Source organism: Pelodiscus sinensis, chromosome 24, assembly GCF_052426305.1.
Source record: "Pelodiscus sinensis isolate ZL-2025 chromosome 24, ASM5242630v1, whole genome shotgun sequence".
NCBI lineage: Eukaryota > Metazoa > Chordata > Testudines > Trionychidae > Pelodiscus > Pelodiscus sinensis.
The window spans coordinates 4,950,962-4,967,950 of NC_143075.1; the positions used below are offsets into that span (position 1 = coordinate 4,950,962).

Below are 16,989 nucleotides of genomic sequence, written 5' to 3' on the forward strand. Positions count from 1 at the left end.
ATTCAAACCTCTGTTCCCACAGAAACACACGGGCCCGCTGATGAGTTTCTTAGGTCCAACCAGCACCCTTTGGGATTTCTCAACTTTCACAATGAAAATGTGGCACAATTTTCAAGCATCACTTTAAGGTAGATTGTCTGGGGTCAAGAAAGCTCCCAGGGCCGTTCCTTAGAAAAGCACACAGGTTTATTGCATATCAATCTCATGTATAAATTCATTGTAGCATTGGAAAGATTACATTTGGTATACATTCCTATTCTACAGCATTAACCTCAAAATCAGCTTCCCTAGTCATTATTTTAAAGGTCTTTCTCTACACAAATACATTTGCCTTTTATCACAAGCATCAAAATGAAATTGGTAAAATCGCCTTTTTGAGTGATTTTCTACACATCATCTCTTTTATTTCAGTATGCTCCCAACAAAGCGATTTCATATTAATTAATAACTGCCGCCTCTTTTTTTCTCTTCCTTGGCAGTTCAAGGCCTCAAGCCTTGGACGCAGAACCTAATCACATATACAATAAGTGCATCTACAGAATTTTTTTTCTTTTTGATAAAAATTTCACAAACAGACACCATAATGACTGCTAAACACAAGTCATGCACAGTTTACTTATAAACATAACAGAAGCAATATACAATCAAGAATGATATGGAACAAGCACCATCCTCTTTCTCAATGTTTTTTAAACATTATATGAAAACCAGACATTTACAATTGATTTCTTTTTAAAAACAAAACAAAACACTATACAGTTCTAAAGGAAAAAAACAAAACAAAACAAAAAACCAAGCCCTAAATCAAATCTGTATTGTAACAATGGGAGAAGGATTGACATAGGATGCAGATGTATGATTTTTGCAAGCATAATATATATATGTTTTAAATTACATCTTCTGCAGGCTGAAAATGATATCAGGGCAAAATATCTCTTGCTTTGAAGAGCGTGATGAGAACGTAAAATACATTGAGGAACAGTTTCAGAATGACTTTGTTCACATGTGAATTGCACATTTGGAAATCAAAGCTGCCTTTTTTCCCCCCTCTCTCTTTTTCATTCTTTTCCAAAAGTGGTAATAAGAATCAATGACAGAATAAAGAAAAAAAATATCGAACGAATGCAATAACATTGTAATCACAGTATTACTCAACACTACAGAGCAACCGTTTCATGGCTTTAAACACTACTGACCATCCACTAGGAGCAGAGCTTTTGCCCTCAAGTTACCAACACACGGCTGAGCAGACTGCTTCACTCCCTGTTTGTTTTGAAACAGGCAGCAAAGTGCAGGTTCCTACACCATGATGCTTCCCCCCCCCACACGCACACACGCACGCACACACACAAAATACAGCACGTAAAAATTGAATGCAAGTCAGTAGATTGAAATAGGCTGGAGGGGGGACAGGGGGCTCACAATCCAGTGCTTTGATCCTTAGAGTCTAAACATGGTAATATGTCATTGTGCAAGTGCTCTTGTAAAGGCTGCGTCTGAAATGCAAAGAAAAGAAGCCGTTGCCAATAGCCATTGACTTTCTAAGTGCTGATTTCGGGGGAACCCGAGTGACTCCACTAAGAGTGTGGAGCAAGACAGAAAATCAGAACTTGGTTTTGCATCCTGGAATGCCGTGTGGCGTGTCAGCTCTTGTGGTGCTCGTAACCCTCTGGGTTTGGGTTGTTGCCAGCACCCGGCTGGGCTCTGATCGTCCAGTGACGTCACGACATGCGATTATGGGGCGCAGCCGGGACGTTCAGCAGCCCAGGCGATGGATTCTGGAAAACAGTCAGCAAGTGTCTCCGACGGGCACGTGCCTGATGTGTCTAACAGCAGATCAGGTGCATTCTCCCCAGACAGACCCGGCGCTCCCAAAAACACAAAGCAAGTGCATTCTACCTGGATGGAGCTGGCACGTTCGCATTGCACCTTGAACGGTCTGTACCTGCCAAGTGACTAACCTCTTGACTTTGAATGCTGGCGTCTGAGTGAGCAACAGAGAGGAGCAGCAGGTACTTTGAACTTTTTTATTTTGCTTTTATAATTAGCACGTATATAAAATATCTACACTGAAAGAAGCAATCAGTAGAAGGAAGGGCCCCTCTGCCTAATAGTTTTATTTCAGCAGTACTGAACAGTTTGGCACAGCCAGAGGCTGCTAATGTTCAACTTGGATCCACCGAGTGACAGGAACAACCACTTTGCGGGTCCAGTTCGTCCCCACTTTCTCCCCGTGTTACTATGGCAATATGGCTACCTGCTGCAGACAGGAAAACAGGTTATAAAAATAGCCCCCCTCCCCCATCATCACCTCTGGGACAGGACCCTTGATTTCAAACAGTTACCAGGCCTTATGGCAGTCCCTCCAACTCCCCCCCCCCCGATGTAGCACATGGTTCCTGAGCATAATATGGTAGTGGTGTAGTGTGCACGGGCACTACTTAGCTCCCGCGAAGACCCCAGATCCTGCCCATTGCTAGCTCTAGAGGAGTCTCCGTCCTGACGTGGGATCATTCTTGCCACTATTTATTCTTGACATAAGCAGGTCTCAGAGCACATCCTCCAGAATAAGCAACCGTGTTTTGTTCAAGCCCCCCAGAATCAGGAGCTACCAATCACGACACTCTGAGTGCAATTAAAGAAGGGGCGAAGGGATACGAAATTTAATTGGGGTGGTGTTTGTTTATCTGGCTTGGGGGAAATATCTTAAAATGTGTAGTCAGTGCTGATTCAGAGAAGTCTGGATTCTGAAATGGACACAGACCAGCTAGAAGAAAAGGAAGGAAACAAAGTGTGGTCTTTTTAAGTACAGGTTGAACCTGTCTAGTCCGGCGCCCTTGGGACCTGGCCAGTGCCAAACCAGAGAATTTGCTGGACCACGGGAGGTCAATATTGCTTCCCAGCATCACCAACACTTCCCCTGCTTGCTGGGCTCTTAGAAGACATTTAGGGGTGAATTAGAGCTAAATCACAGCACAGAACACTGAGAGCCAGGACTGGCGGCTGTCAACAAACTTTATGGGACTGCAGGAAAGTTGGCCACACCCATGCTAAGTGGCCACCTGGAAAACTAAAATCATGCCGGACCACGGATGTTGCCAGACCAGAGTGCCAGACTAGAGAGGTTCAACCTGTCACAGGAAACAGAAAAAAATCATTTTATGATTAAAAAAAATCTTTCATCTCCTTAATATAGGCCTAGACAGCGTCCCCCTTGCTCACGGTGAGTGCTAACGTCTCCTCCACCAGCCCTATTCAAATCTGTGAACTACTTAGCCGCAGCGCCTAGAAGGTAAACAGACACTGCTCCGCCTCAGGCAGAATTAAGAGCTCTGAGCACATTGTTCTTTTGAAGAAACAGTGCAGCAAATAATGGGGCGGTGTCCACAGACTGCAGGGAAGACCAAAAAAAAAAAGCTTTTATACTATTTCTGTTTCTAAGTTCTTTGCCCAAGGTTTGGAGATAAGGTCGCCATTGATCTCCACACACGGAAAAGCGAGGTTGACCTCCTCAAAACCCCATGCCAGATCCTTGCTCCTACTCTGAGGGCTTTTTCTAGCAGGGCACCCACTCCAGAAAGGGACATTAGCATGTGCTTAACTTTAAACAAAGAACAGTCCAAGCACAGGCTTACCTGTTTTAACAGAGGAGGGCTGGCTGCCTCCTATGCTTAAAGTTTAGAACGGGCTTAAATGCCTGCTGGTGTGTGGTGAGCACGATCACTGATAATATCAATAGGAGTGGGCTGCTTAGCCTTGATCCTGCAAACACATGCAAGGTTGAACCTCTCTAGTCCGGCATCCTTGGGACCTGATCGATGCCGAACTAGAGAATTTGCCGGACCACGGAGGTCAATATCATCAGGCAACCCTTCCACTGCTCACTTCGCTCTTAGAAGACATTTAGGGGTAACTCCATTCATCTGAAGAAGTGGGTTGTGCCCACGAAAGTTCATGATGCCATCTACAAGTTGTGTTAGTCTCTAAGGTGCTGCAAGACTTTTTGTTGTTTTTTAAGTTTTCCCAGTTACAAACTAACTAGGCTACCCCTCTGAAGGTTTAGGGGTAAGTTAGAGCTAAATAACAGCATAGAATACTGAGAGCAAGGCCTGGAGGCTGTAAATAAACTTTATGGGACTGTGGGAAACTTGGCCACACCCATGATAAGTGGACATCTAGCAAACTAAAATCATGCCAGACCATGGATGTTGCCGGACCAGAGAGGTTCAACCTATTGATTTACTTTAAAGCGAAGAATATTTGCAGGATGAAACTTCACCTTGTGGGTTCTTTTGGGGTATGTTTGTTTTGCAAAAGAGTAAATATTTTGGTAACGGTATTGCTGATAACCTCGCTACGTACGACCCCGTTTTAGAAGAGCCACCTTTTTGTTCTGGTAATTATACCAGCTCCTTTCAGAAATGGCGACAAATGCCAGCTGAATCGGTGTTCTCCTGATGTTTTACAGTGTTAACCATCTGCCCTCCTAGATTTGTATGTGAGGTATTTACAAGGCATAGATTGCTTGCAGTTAACAAAACATTACCCTACTGGGATTTTGTTTCCATTCCTGTATAAAAATAAGCACTGATTTTCTCCCCTCAAATATGGCACATTTGCATTGCATGCCATATTGGCTACAATATGGAGTTTCACAGTTATTTTTATTTACAGGTTTTGTTGCTGTATTTCTCTCTCTCTCTTTTTAAATGTGTTTGTTTTTTTAGTAAGGGCATGTTGGAAAAGGATTTTTCTTTTGTTGTTGTTTTCTGGTTGTGAGATTTTCCCCCCAAACAATAAAAGAAATAAATAGAACACATCCTACATGCACATGTAGTTGGAAACTGAAATTTAACAAAACAGATGATTGTCGGAAAAATCGGTAGCAAGAATAGCAGGATTATGTAGGGTCATTTGGCACATACAAAATCTACTCCCTGGTTATCAATCATACAACATACAACCTTAATTACACAATTTTGGTCCTTCACTAGATACTTATATTAACATTATTTCTTCACAATAATGATATCCAATGCAAAAATACTGTTAAGGAAGAAATAAAATAAGAAAAGAATTCGAAAAAAAATTACAAGTTATATACAGATTAAGGTAAATTCCATTAGGAAAAAAAACAATTATTTCATTATTTTAAATTGGCCCCTATAGGAATAATTTAAAGCCCAAGTAAATGGCAAGTACTGTAATGTTAGCATAGGCAGACGTGCCAGGGAAAGGAATGTTTCATCTGACTCTTAGAGACTGGTTTCTTTTGACCTTGTCAGTTCTTGGGCTATGCCTAGTCAAGAGCTTTGTGCAAATATCTGAAACCGGAGGGGGTGGGGGAAATTAAATACATCACTGCTGGACTCGGAGCCTTCGGCACATATTCATGGTGTGTTGGAGAAACTAGCGGGAGGCGTGTCATCTTTCGCAGGGTGAACTATGGAGAATTATGCAATGCTGCTAATTATCCTTCCATTCTCTCTATCCCAGTGGCAACCAGCTGAGGCCTCGTGGCTGACATCTGGAGTGTGAGGTGTGGCCCATCAGGACTACAAATCCCAGCATGCAATGCTCCATTGTAATCTAAGCCATTGTTTCAAGATGAAGCATTGCATGCTGGAACCTCCACTGCTTCCATGATCTTCACCCCTGTGTTAAACAGCAGAGCTGCTACCGTCTGTTCTCATACTTATAAACTAGGGGTCCAATCTCTCAAACACAGATGTGCTTACTACCGTGAGAAATGTCTCTGAAGTTGACTACTGATCCCATTCTGAAAACACTTACCACGAGGTGTAGCACTTACTACAAGGAGTAACGCTTACTACCAGGAGTTAACCAGCGTTAAGTGTCTGGGACCTGCTCCCAATTCCATTTAAGTCAGTGGAAAGAGCCCTGCTCACTGAAGGCACATCTACACAGCAAGGCTAAAGTCAAATTAAGCAATGCAACTTCCGCTACATCAATTGTGTAGCTTAAGTCGAAATAGCTTACCTCGACTTTTGATGCTGCCTACACACTCTTCCTTCGACTTCCTTTACTCCTCATTAAATGAGAGTTCCCATGAGTTGGAGTAGGAAGTCTTCCAGCTCGACGTTATTTCAAAGTAAAGGCTTGTAGTGTAGACACGCACTATGTTATTTTGGAATAACATCAGTTATTCCGAAATAACGTTGCTGTGTAGACGTACCCTCGGTGGGATCAGAACTGGGCTTGTACAAAACCGGGTCCTTCAAGCAGCCGGAGGTCCCTAGGCGAGTTGCTGATGCAGCACTCAGATGGGCAAATTTGGGGCCCCTCTACTTTAATTTAAAGTCCCGTTGGGGCAGGCACCTATCTTACCTTCAGGCATCTCTGATTCGGTGACACCAAATCTAGGCATTTCTCAGCACACACATTACAAACGTCGTCCGAGAAGCTCGTGTTACCCTTTGTAATATTTCTCACCCCTTTCAGAATGATTTCCCGCTTTCGCGTGACCTCTACAAATCATAGCTACAATACCAGGTTGTTATTCCAATGCAGCGAGCGCACAAACCAATGTCGCAAGATTTCTGGCGGCTGCTTTAGGCCTGCAAAAGAGCCGAGATGGTGAAGCAATGGAAAATCATCCATAAACACTTGCAAGTAATTTTAGATCCAGAGAGAAAACATATCGTTGCCCACATGCTTGGAGAGCGGAGCAGCACTCAAAGTTATTCAAAAAGGAAGGGCGTGGGGTTTTTTCTTTAGCCATATAATCAAAATGATGAGGGAAGTGGGAGCATGATTCTCGGCATAAGCAACCACCAGCAATCCCACACAAGGGGTTTCTCCCCCGACATTGAAGTGACAGCATTTGAAAGACCCTTCGGGGGAGACATACATAGGCGTTGTCTAGGGTCAAGCTAACGTTGTCTATGTGTTTGTGGGCACATATGTGCAGCCCCAGAAATACCCTGCACCAGTTGTTTGTGCTCTTGGCAGAAGCCAGCCCTGTGTGGACATTGCATGTTGGAGAGGGTGCTATTGCGGGCAGTGGAGTTTTGCCTGCTCTTTCAAAGAGCGAAGTTAAATGGGGCACATTCACCATTCCAGGCTATCACTCTGGGGTCCACATTGCAATCACACCAGGGATGGAGCAGCTCTTGATCTTTTCCCCCCTGGGGACTGTTATTCAGCGGGAGTGAATGTTGTGTGTGTGTGTGTGTTGTGGGGGGAGGAGCGGGGGGCAGAGGGTTGAATGACTTCAAGTTTTAGTTTATAAGCAGAAAGTAGCTGGCTCAGGTATATTGGCTTGTCACTGTGTTGGGGCCGGTATATGATTGCACCGTTGCAATTCTCTTCTTGTTTACACGATTCTTAGAGATGGCGGAATCCCAGGGCTGCTTCAGGGCTGTCCTGTGTGGAGGGTTTCTTGGAAGGAGCACCTGCCAATCAATCCCAAGGCGGGACTGGCAGGTCACAGGTGACAGGTTTAGTCTCCCAGCCAAAAGCCCAGACGACTCCCTGAGGCCCTCTGATCCATCTTCTGCGTGCCTGAATTTCTGATAAAGCACCCGCAGCTCCGCCACCTCCTCGCTCGGACTCTCAACCCGCGCCTTCTCGACCCGTCAGAGGTGGTTGATGGGGTTAAAGGTCCCCGACTCTGACGCTGCTCCTGCCATGTTCAACCAAGCATCCAGAGAATTCTGGGAGGAAGTATGGAGGGGAGTGTTCTCAGAAAGGGACAGCATCATTGCATAAGCCTACAGGAGGGGAAGAAGCACAGGAAGGGAAATGGGTGAATGCACACTTCCTGGTACCTGGGATAATCCCCAGGAAGTAGCAAGTCATGTGACTTTTGCATACCAGAAACTCAGGAGGATCAGTGTCAGTCACTGTGGAGTGGGACAGGAATCATGCCTGACAATCCACATCTATGTTCACAGGTGAGGAAAACACACGGCCCTTGCCCCAGAGCAGGGATGGACAACCTGCCACCCAGCAGGGATCTTTATGTGGCTGTCGAGATGTTTTGTTTGCTGTTGCCCATGCGTAGGGTTGCCAGATTCTGCTGGTTTCCATCTGTGTCCATTTTTTTCCTACTGGTGTTACTAAAGCGACACACACGTAAAGCACGTGAAGTGAGGCGTGGGTGGATTGCACCCAACACTGAGGCTGTGTCCAGACTCAGGGTTTTTTTCGGGAAAAGTAGCCTTTTTCCGAAAAAACTTCACCTGCGTCTAGACTGCAGCCACGTTCTTTCGAAATTAAATCGAAAGAACGCGGCTTTTCTTTCGACGGCGGTAAACCTCATTTCACGAGGAAGAACGCCTTCTTTCGAAAGTGTTTCTTTCGAAAGAAGGCGTTCTTGAATGTAAATAGGGCTTCTTCGAAAGAGAGCATCCAAACTCACTGGGTGCTTTCTTTCGAAAAAGCGGCTTGCTCTTTCGAAAGTTCCGCGTGCAGTCTAGACGCTCTCTTTCGAAAGAGGCTCTTTCGAAAGTATCTTTCGAAAGAGCCTCTTTCGAAAGAGGCTTGCAGTCTAGACATAGCCTGACTGTGAGAGCCGGGCACTCCCTCTGCATCCAGTCTCAGTGCTGCTCCAGTTCAACCCAGCACACTGCTGATTCTAGGCAGGCAAGCGCAGTGAGCAAAACTGTCCTAACCCAGGAGACTTTCTTGATTAGGACAGTTTTGCTGTTCACTGACAGGAAGGAGTCCACTCATGCAGCCCACTCACTAGCCTCAATTGCCCATCACGGGTCTAGAGTTTTGGCAGGCAACAGTGGGTTTAGAAAGAGTGTCTTAAACTAACTCCTTAACTTGCTTCCTTGAACTTTACACTGCACAACAAATGCTGCCATTTGCTTCTAGGCCCCTCCCGGAAAGGGCATTATTCTTCCCAGCGAACGTACTCAGGGGCTATGTCTAGATTGCGTCCCTTTTTCATAAAAGGGATGCAAATTAGACATATCGCAATTGCTAATGAAGTGAGGATTTAACTCTCCCCAGCTTCATTAGCATAAAAATGGCTGCCGCTTTTTTTCAGCTCGGAGCTTTGCCGGAAAAAAGCGCCAGTCTAGACTTTTCTGAAAAAGAAAAAGAAAAGCCTTTTCTGAAAGATCCCTTATCCCTCTTAAAATAAGGCTTTATTTTCTGAAAGATCCGCGTCTAGACTGGCGCTTTTTTCCGGCAAAGCTCTGAGCCGAAAAAAAGCGGCAGCCATTTTTATGCTAATGAAGTGGGGGAGATTTAAATCCCCGCTTCATTAGCAATTGAGATACGTCTAATTTGCATCCCTTTTTCATAAAAGGGATGCAATCTAGACGTAGCCAGGGAGTTCTGGCGGCCAGTTTTCAGAAGCGCACATGGAACTGTGTGTGTTGCTAATGAGTCATGCGCCCCCCCCCCGCTGCATGCACACACACCTGAGCAGGGTAGTTGTGCAGTGCACCTGAGGAAAGCAGGCACTCGTGTCTGTGAAACTCTGGTCCCCACAAGCAATCGTTGGCTCAAGGAAAAGGAGACTTTGAAATGCGGATTTCCCTGCACGTCTCCACTGGGCCTGGGGGGAGTCGGAGCCTGCAGGAGGGTCTGTTTGGGAACGTGCATGTGGTATGTGGGCAGGCATGTTTGCGTGTCTTCATCACAGCACGGCTAGCTGACAAAGCCTGGTCCATCTGCTTATGGATGATCATTTGGTGGCTTTGCTGCTACCGAGGTCTTCTCCCTCCTCCACGTTTGTTTGTCTCATCCATTGTTTTGCACCTTAGAACAACCCCGGTCCTGATCCTGCACCGCTTTATGCCTGTGCTGAACTTTACGCCTGGTGGGTTACAGTCGAGGGAATGACCCCCTGTTTAATGACAGGTACGTGTCTAAATCTTTGCAGGATGGGAGCTCGCCCTAGGATGCTCTCTTTACTGCAATCTCTGTACAGAGCCTAGCACAGGCCTGGGTAGTAATTGGCCTATGGGCTGGATGCAGGACACCTGGGTTAGCTCCTGGCAGGCTGCTGGACCTGTGAGGGTATGTCTACACTGCCACCCTAATTTGAACTAGGGTGGCTAATGTCAGCATTCGAACTTGCGAATGAAGCCCGGGATTTAAATACTACCTGCCCTCATTGCAGGAGGAGTAACGGTAGTTCGAATTAGGAGCTTTAATTCGAACTACCTAGTCTGTGCCATGTGTAGCCACGAGCAGGTAGTTCGAACTACAGGGCATTTAAAAATGGCGGCGCCCAGGAACACGCAAATAAAGCCCAGGATATTTAAATCCAGGGCTTCATTTGCAAGTTCGAATGACGACATTAGCCACCCTAGTTCGAACTAAGGTGGCAGTGTAGTCATGCCCTTATGTACCTGCAGAGTCCTGGTCTGCGCTGCTTCCCGCAGCTCCCATTGGCTGGCAATGGCGATCCCCAGCCAATGGGAGCTGCAAGTGGCCATGCCTGCGGATGTGCCAGTAAATAATGCATCTGGCGGCCTGCCAAGGACTAACCCCGGCGAGGTGCACCTGGCTGCTTGTTACCCACCCCAGCTCAGCACAGTGGGACACTGATCTGCTAGCGCAATACAAATGTAATAAACAACAGTAACAATCCTCCCCACCAAAACCCCTTCCAAATATAACCTCCCCCATGGAAGCTCAAATTCAGATCTAGTTCGCAATCTGGCCATCGTTTCTCATGCTCATCACTATGCATTGTAGGGGGGTTGCTTTAGGGGTATTTGCATGAATGTGTGCATTGCAGTACTGCAGTGACAGGGAGCTAGCCTTGTTAGAAATGTGAGGTTTCTGGGCGGGGCAGACCAGATCAAATCTTATTTTCCCACAAGCTTGCCTGCATGCAGAGCAGAGAATTTTAAATTGTCCAGGTAAGATCACATCTGCCAGTATGTAACATGTCCCAGAGCTCTGACACTGCCACCAAGAAAAATCAAGTTGTGCTGAACTAGTTAGTACACTCAGCGTATTAGTAAAAGGACACAGACAGAGGCATGCAAGTGGCTTGTGCTGGAAGGAGACATGATTTCCTTTTTCACTAGAAGAGAACTTCAGTGCTGTCTTTATAACCAAAATACTCCCTTCAGTGCAGTCAAATCTGTACAACATAACCCCACCTCTTCCAATAGGCAACCCACACCCCAACTTCCTGATCCCAGTCTTAAGCAGCTACTATACAAGTAGCGACAAGGAGTCCTGTAGCACCTTATAGACCAGTGTTTCCCAATTGGTGCTCCGTGGAACCCCAGGTTTCCGCACAGTGAAAGTAAGGGTTCCGCGAGAATGCGGCATTGCCCCGCCCCCTCTTAAAGACACAGAGTATTTTGCAGGGTTTTTTTGCTCGACCAATTCTGGCGGGACTTTTTTTTTTTTTTTTTTTGCTTGCCAAAAATTTTACTCTGGGAACCCTGGGGGTTCCTTGAAATTATTTTAAGCTGAAAAGGGTTCCATGGCCAAATAAAATCAGGAAACACTGTTACAGACTAACAGATATATTGGAGCATAAGCTTTCGTGGGCAAAGACCCACTTCGGCAGATGCATGTGAAGTGGGTCTTAGCCCACGAAAGCTTATGCTCCAATACCTCTGTTAGTCTATAAGGTGCTACAGGACTCCTTGTCGCTTTTGCAGATCCAGACTAACACGGCGACCCCTCTCATATAAAAGTAGCCTTATGGTTTCCAGCATAATCTCACCTGACCCTTAATTAAATTCCCACCTCTCTTAGGAAACTGCATTTCTTTGCACCCTGGGATGGTCTTTAAGAGAAATTGTTTTACATTCCCATTGCTTTGAGCCCAGAATGACTCCAGATCAGTAGCTGGTCTCACCCCCAGTAAAATCTGAAGCAGATAAAGATGTCCCGGGGCCTGCCCTAGTATACTTAAGCCTTTGAACTGTTTGGCCTTTTTTAGGCGGGATAATGGCAAAAAGTTTGCAGGTTTTGTACAGACTTGTTCTCTACAGCTCATTTCAATGTATCCTCTCTGTCCTGGCAATGGGGCCGGACAGCTCACAGAACGGCTCCTTCATGCCATGGGTTGCTGCTTTATTTGCACCAGGATACAAACGCCCTGAGAACAGAGCCTCTCGTGGCATTTCTGCTGATGGCAAACCCAGTGAGCTCAGAGCCATGCTAATTAAACAAAAAGTTTTCCATGTTGTTTGAAATGTCAGGGCTTCGCTTCCAAGTTTGGAAGAAGGCTGGCATCTGCTTTTTCTGTGCCCGCACTGGCCTGTCTTTTGGGAATAATGGGGAATTTTTATCTGAAAGGTGCAACTTGTTAGGCTGAAAGCACTATATGCAAAACAAAGGCATTGTCTAAATTTTCTTAAGATGATGCAATTCTCCAAGCAAGTCTAGAAAATAAAATTTGGAATCAGATTTTATGCCATTATTAATTTATTATTGTTGTTATTATTGATAATAATAATAATAATAATAATCCTGTTCTATTTTATTACAGTTTCAATGGGCGAGATGTTCAGCTGGTGCAAATTTGTCATTAATCCAGTGAAACCAATGAAGCTTTGTCCAACATACACCAGCTGAGGGTTCTAGCCCAAAGTTTGTAACTATCGTATCATCATATTTCTGTCTAGGTTTCTATAGTCAGAGAGAGAAACCTGCATTCACTCCACAGTATTCTAATGGTATAAGAAATAAATTATATAAAACCTAAGATAACAATTCCCTCCCAACTCCTATTTCTCCAGGACTGCAACATGACAGCAAACAGATGTGGTTCCCAAGTTAGTCCGAATTCCGATTCAGTGTGGACAGAACACAGACCTGGCTGAAGGAACCCAGCTCGGTAAAATGTTCTGTCATATACCTACCTGGTTTTTAGCCTGCCTGTACAGAGTCTGTTTTATTGTCTCAGAGTCTAAGGTGGAATTAAACACATCTTTAACGTCAAATGCTTCCTCGGCTGCTTTGCGAAGATCCAGCCCCTTCCCAAAATTCGGCATCTGCTCCAAATCTAACAAGCCGGCTTCGTCCTCCTCAATACACCTGTACCAATGACCAGGGGAAGGGGTTGACCTGTTGTTAGCTCGTCTCACCGTTTACAATCTAACCAATGTGTGTGTCGCTAACTCAGTGCCTGCATGCACATACCATGGGATCTCACAAGCCACATGCATGGAGAGACAGACAAGCAGGTAGACCCAAAAAAAAAAAAAAAAAAAAAAAAGGCATGATGAAAGGAGCAAAGAAAAAGGGGAAAGCATGAAGCATGGTTATGCACGTACATCTCAAGCATTAGTGCTCCTGTATGGTCAGTGGTTTGGTCTATTTCCTGCTTTCATTCTAGTCTCCTGATCAGAGATGCCTGATTACTAAGCTATTCCTGAAAGTTGGGGGAATAGAGCCAATGCACCATATTCCTGAGGCTTTTAATGTGCCAATTAATTGGCTGAATTGGAAAACACGGATGCACTGAAAAACCCCTCTGAATATAACAATATTTTGCATTACAGGCAGTCCCCGGGTTACGTACAAGATAGGGACTGTAGGTTTGTTCTTAAGTTGAATTTGTATGTAAGTCGGAACTGGTACATATTGTAGAGGATACTCTAGCCAAACATTTCTCCAGAGCTCAGTTTTATTCTCCCACACCTCACTTCCCTCAGTCCTTTATTCTCAAGCTGAGGTGTCTGCTGAGAAAAGCCGCTTCTCATCTCCCTGATCTGCTGAGGGGGGCGCTAGCTTCGCGTCTCCCTGGTCTGCTGGGGGGAAGCAGCTAGTGCGGGGTTCCCTCACCCCGTTTGTAAGTAGGGATCCGATGTAAGTCGGATCCATGTAACCCGGGGACTGCCTGTATATAGCACTTTTCATCCACAGCTATCAAAGCATCATTAGTGGACAGAGACCTGTACCACAAGAACAGGAGTGCCCACAGCCTCCACAGGCCTCTGAAAAAGGTGGGAGGGGGCAGCTTCACGCTCCTGGAAGGGGCGGGACCTGAGGGGAAAGGGGTGGGGCCAGGGATAGCCAGTTCTCCATGCTGCTTGGAGCCTGGCCCCACCCCAGCCCTACATGCTGCCTGGAGTGGACCACAGTCCTCCCCCATGACCCGAGAGCCACACGGAGCATGCCATGTGCACACCAGCAGTTATTTAAAAGGCCTGGGGCTCCGGCTACTGCTGCTGCCACACTAGCCAGGAATCCTGGGCACCCTTTGAATCGCCGGGCCCCGGGGCAGTTTTCCCCCCCCCCCCCGGACGGTGGACCTGCACACGAAGGGCTAAAATCTACAAATTCAATAGCGGACTTTCAGTGTTGAGTGCCCCAGTTCATGGACCATCTCTGGTTACCCATGACCTGGTTTTTCCTAAATGCCAACAACCCCAAATGAAGTTAGTGTGAGTTGCAGGGGCGCCTCCCCTTTGAAAATACTGAGAGTCAAAAATGGCCTAAATGTCCAGGACAAGTCCTAAAGGGACTTCAGTGCTAGGGTGCACAGGGAGTCAATGGCAAAGCGACGTACCAGCAGCTTGGTTTCCTGGTTCCTAGTTTGGTGCCCTATTTATGGGCCGCACTTTGGATAAACTTTGGCAGGCTAGTTCATCCACAGATTCTGTGAAAGGCAAGCGGGGAAGAGAGCTAGAGGAAGGAGTGGATTCCGTTTTCCGCCCTTTTTGATAGCTTGACAAACAACCCAACAGTGCTGTATTTTATTTTACTTTCCAACGTGAAGGTGTCCTGGGGTAGTGTCACGCTAGTGTTCTCCTTCACACTGTCAATGTCAGCTGTCTTGGGTTACGTAACTACACCGGGGTGCTTTGTCTTGTCAATGCAGGGAAGCAGGAGTAAAAGGGAATTCCTATTCAATACCTCAACATTGTACCAGAGACTGTCCTTCTGATGGTTTACTAACCCGGGTACATGGCATGGATGGACATAAAACGCAAACAAAGGCTGTGGCAGACACCGTTCTGCCCACACAGAGGGCAGCTGCAATGTTCCACCTGAAATGAATGCAAGGCCTGACATCCTGAGACAAGAAGGTGCTGCCATTTTACAGTGGATAAAATGGGTGGGGGAGTGCAAAGTGGTCGTTATCTACACTTCCTGGTACCTGCTCTCTGTTGGCTGACCAAGGGTTGGAAAATCAAGATGTTCCCATTGTGTTGGGCAGAGGTGTTCATGATACATTAAGGAGGCTGGGTTTTTTTTTTCCACGTGCTGTTTACCTTCCCCGCTGTGCGTTTTTCAGGCCTTGTGTGTGTGTCTTCTAATGGTTTTGCATTTCAGTTGAATTATTGGTACTCCCCCCCGCCAGGTGAAAATGAAGTTCCCTAGGGCTGATGCCTACAAGCAAACTGGAGGTATGATTCATGGTTTGGAAAACAAAGCGACACCGACCATGACCTGCTAATGACCCAGGGTGAGAAATCTAACCCCGTTCGGCCTCCCGGAGGAAATGGCCCCACCCACCTTCGGGTATGGTCAAAGCTCATGGTGAGAGATGCGGGTTCTTCATCCTCCTCATCCTCAAACGTTCCTCGGGGCTCCGTTGTGGGCGATACGGTTTCATCCTGGGACTTCCCTGTCAGGCTGTCGTCATCTTCCTCCTCCAGTTCTTCCTCCTCCTCGTCCACATCGTCCGTTTTCTCGTTTGCTAACCCATGACACTGGGAGTTACTGTCCATGTCTTGGATTTCTGGCCTGGAAGGTTTGAGCATGAGGGAAGGAACCAAGAGGTGAGTTGGGAACAGCAATGATGCAAGCGTCAGGTATTTAACCATTGATTTGTTATTTACAGGCCTGCTGACAGGTATGGGGGAGGGGCCAAAGAGGCAACTGCCCTAGGACTTGGTGATTCAAAAGAGCCAGGACTCATGGCTGCCACCGCCGCTACTATGGCAGTGATGATGGCCGGAGTCCTGGGCCCTTTAAATCATCACCGGAGCCCCACCGGATGCTAGTCCCCCGTCCCACCTGAGGCCCTGCCCTTTTCGGGAGCAAGGAGCCATCCCCACTAGTCTTGCCCTGGGGCCTGGCCATTCTGTCGCCCCCCCTCGTCCCCGGTTATTTATGATTCAAAATGGCTGGGGGTAAAAAATATCTATTAGAAGATAATGAGTAGTCCCCGTGGCATGTTAGAGACTAACACAAATGTAGTCTCATGAGCAAAACCCAACTTCCTAAGATGAGTTGAAGTGAAAGTACAAAAACCAAGAGGTATATAACAGCAAAAAAGTACCTGTCAGTTGTAGAACCAGTGCTAACTAGGCTAATTAAGAGTACTGGAAGTGTCCCATTCTCAGCTTTTGATGTAAAAATGCAGTGTAGGGAAGGCTGGCTTTATAATGCGGCACCCAGTTAATATCTTTGTTCAAGTCCAGGGTAACAGTGTCATATTTGTAGGTGAATGTCAATTCTGCGGCCTCACTCTGTAATTTGGAGTGTAATAAGACATGTTTCTGCTGCCTTTAACAACCCCATTTTTAAATAAAAAAGCTAAGAATGGGACACTTCCAGCCTCCAACTGACAGGCACTTTTTTGCTGTTACACACACACATACACACATATCACGGTTTCGATTATTTCCACTCCAACTCGTCTGAGGAAGTGGGTTTTGCCCACGAAAGCTCATGAGATGTGTATATATTTTAGTTAGTCTCTAAGGTGCCACAAGACTACTTCTTATTTACAGCCTAACAGGGCTACCCCTCTGAGAATATTAGAAAATCTAAACCAGGCTTTCTCACCAACGTAAGATTATCTAAGAGCTAACAGAGTGAGTCAAGTATATTTCATTCTTAAAACTAGATTTTGTTTAGTCTGGATTTAAGTATCTTCGCTCTTTGGACTGTAACTTCTATGAACCCAGGGGTATGTGTTTGTGCTTATAGTATCAAAATACCCACTTACCTAGTGATAAAACTCCACAATTGGACAGGGAAAGTTTGAAATGAAACCTAACAGCCCCCCTAAATCTTCCTTTGTCCCCTGGTTATACCCATATGGACATGAGAGTATATAAGCCTCCAAGAAAATAA

At 46.0% G+C, this 16,989-nt stretch overlaps 1 protein-coding gene and 1 long non-coding RNA gene across 7 annotated transcripts in view; one reads left to right on the top strand and one right to left on the bottom strand.

The window, feature by feature from the left end:
• Positions 1–168: 168 nt before the first annotated feature.
• PRDM16 (PR/SET domain 16) overlaps positions 169–16,989 on the bottom strand; it is a 537,737-nt gene continuing 520,916 nt past the window's right edge. For 4 of the 6 annotated variants that reach the window (XM_075906567.2, XM_075906566.2, XM_089773174.1 and 1 more), the window contains 3 exons: positions 15,421–15,651; positions 12,819–12,993; positions 169–7,733 (listed from right to left, as the gene is read on the bottom strand). In XM_075906567.2, coding sequence (XP_075762682.2) covers positions 7,599–7,733; positions 12,819–12,993; positions 15,421–15,651 — 541 coding nt within the window. In that variant the 3' untranslated portion in view covers positions 169–7,598. The remainder of the gene's footprint in view (positions 7,734–12,818; positions 12,994–15,420; positions 15,652–16,989) is intronic. The other 2 variants (XM_075906568.2, XM_075906569.2) reach the window with 2 other exon arrangements.
• LOC142819437 (uncharacterized) lies at positions 1,874–12,779 on the top strand. Its single transcript, XR_012897336.2, has 3 exons — positions 1,874–2,012; positions 9,744–9,840; positions 12,696–12,779. It is a non-coding gene; the product is annotated as an uncharacterized LOC142819437 (long non-coding RNA).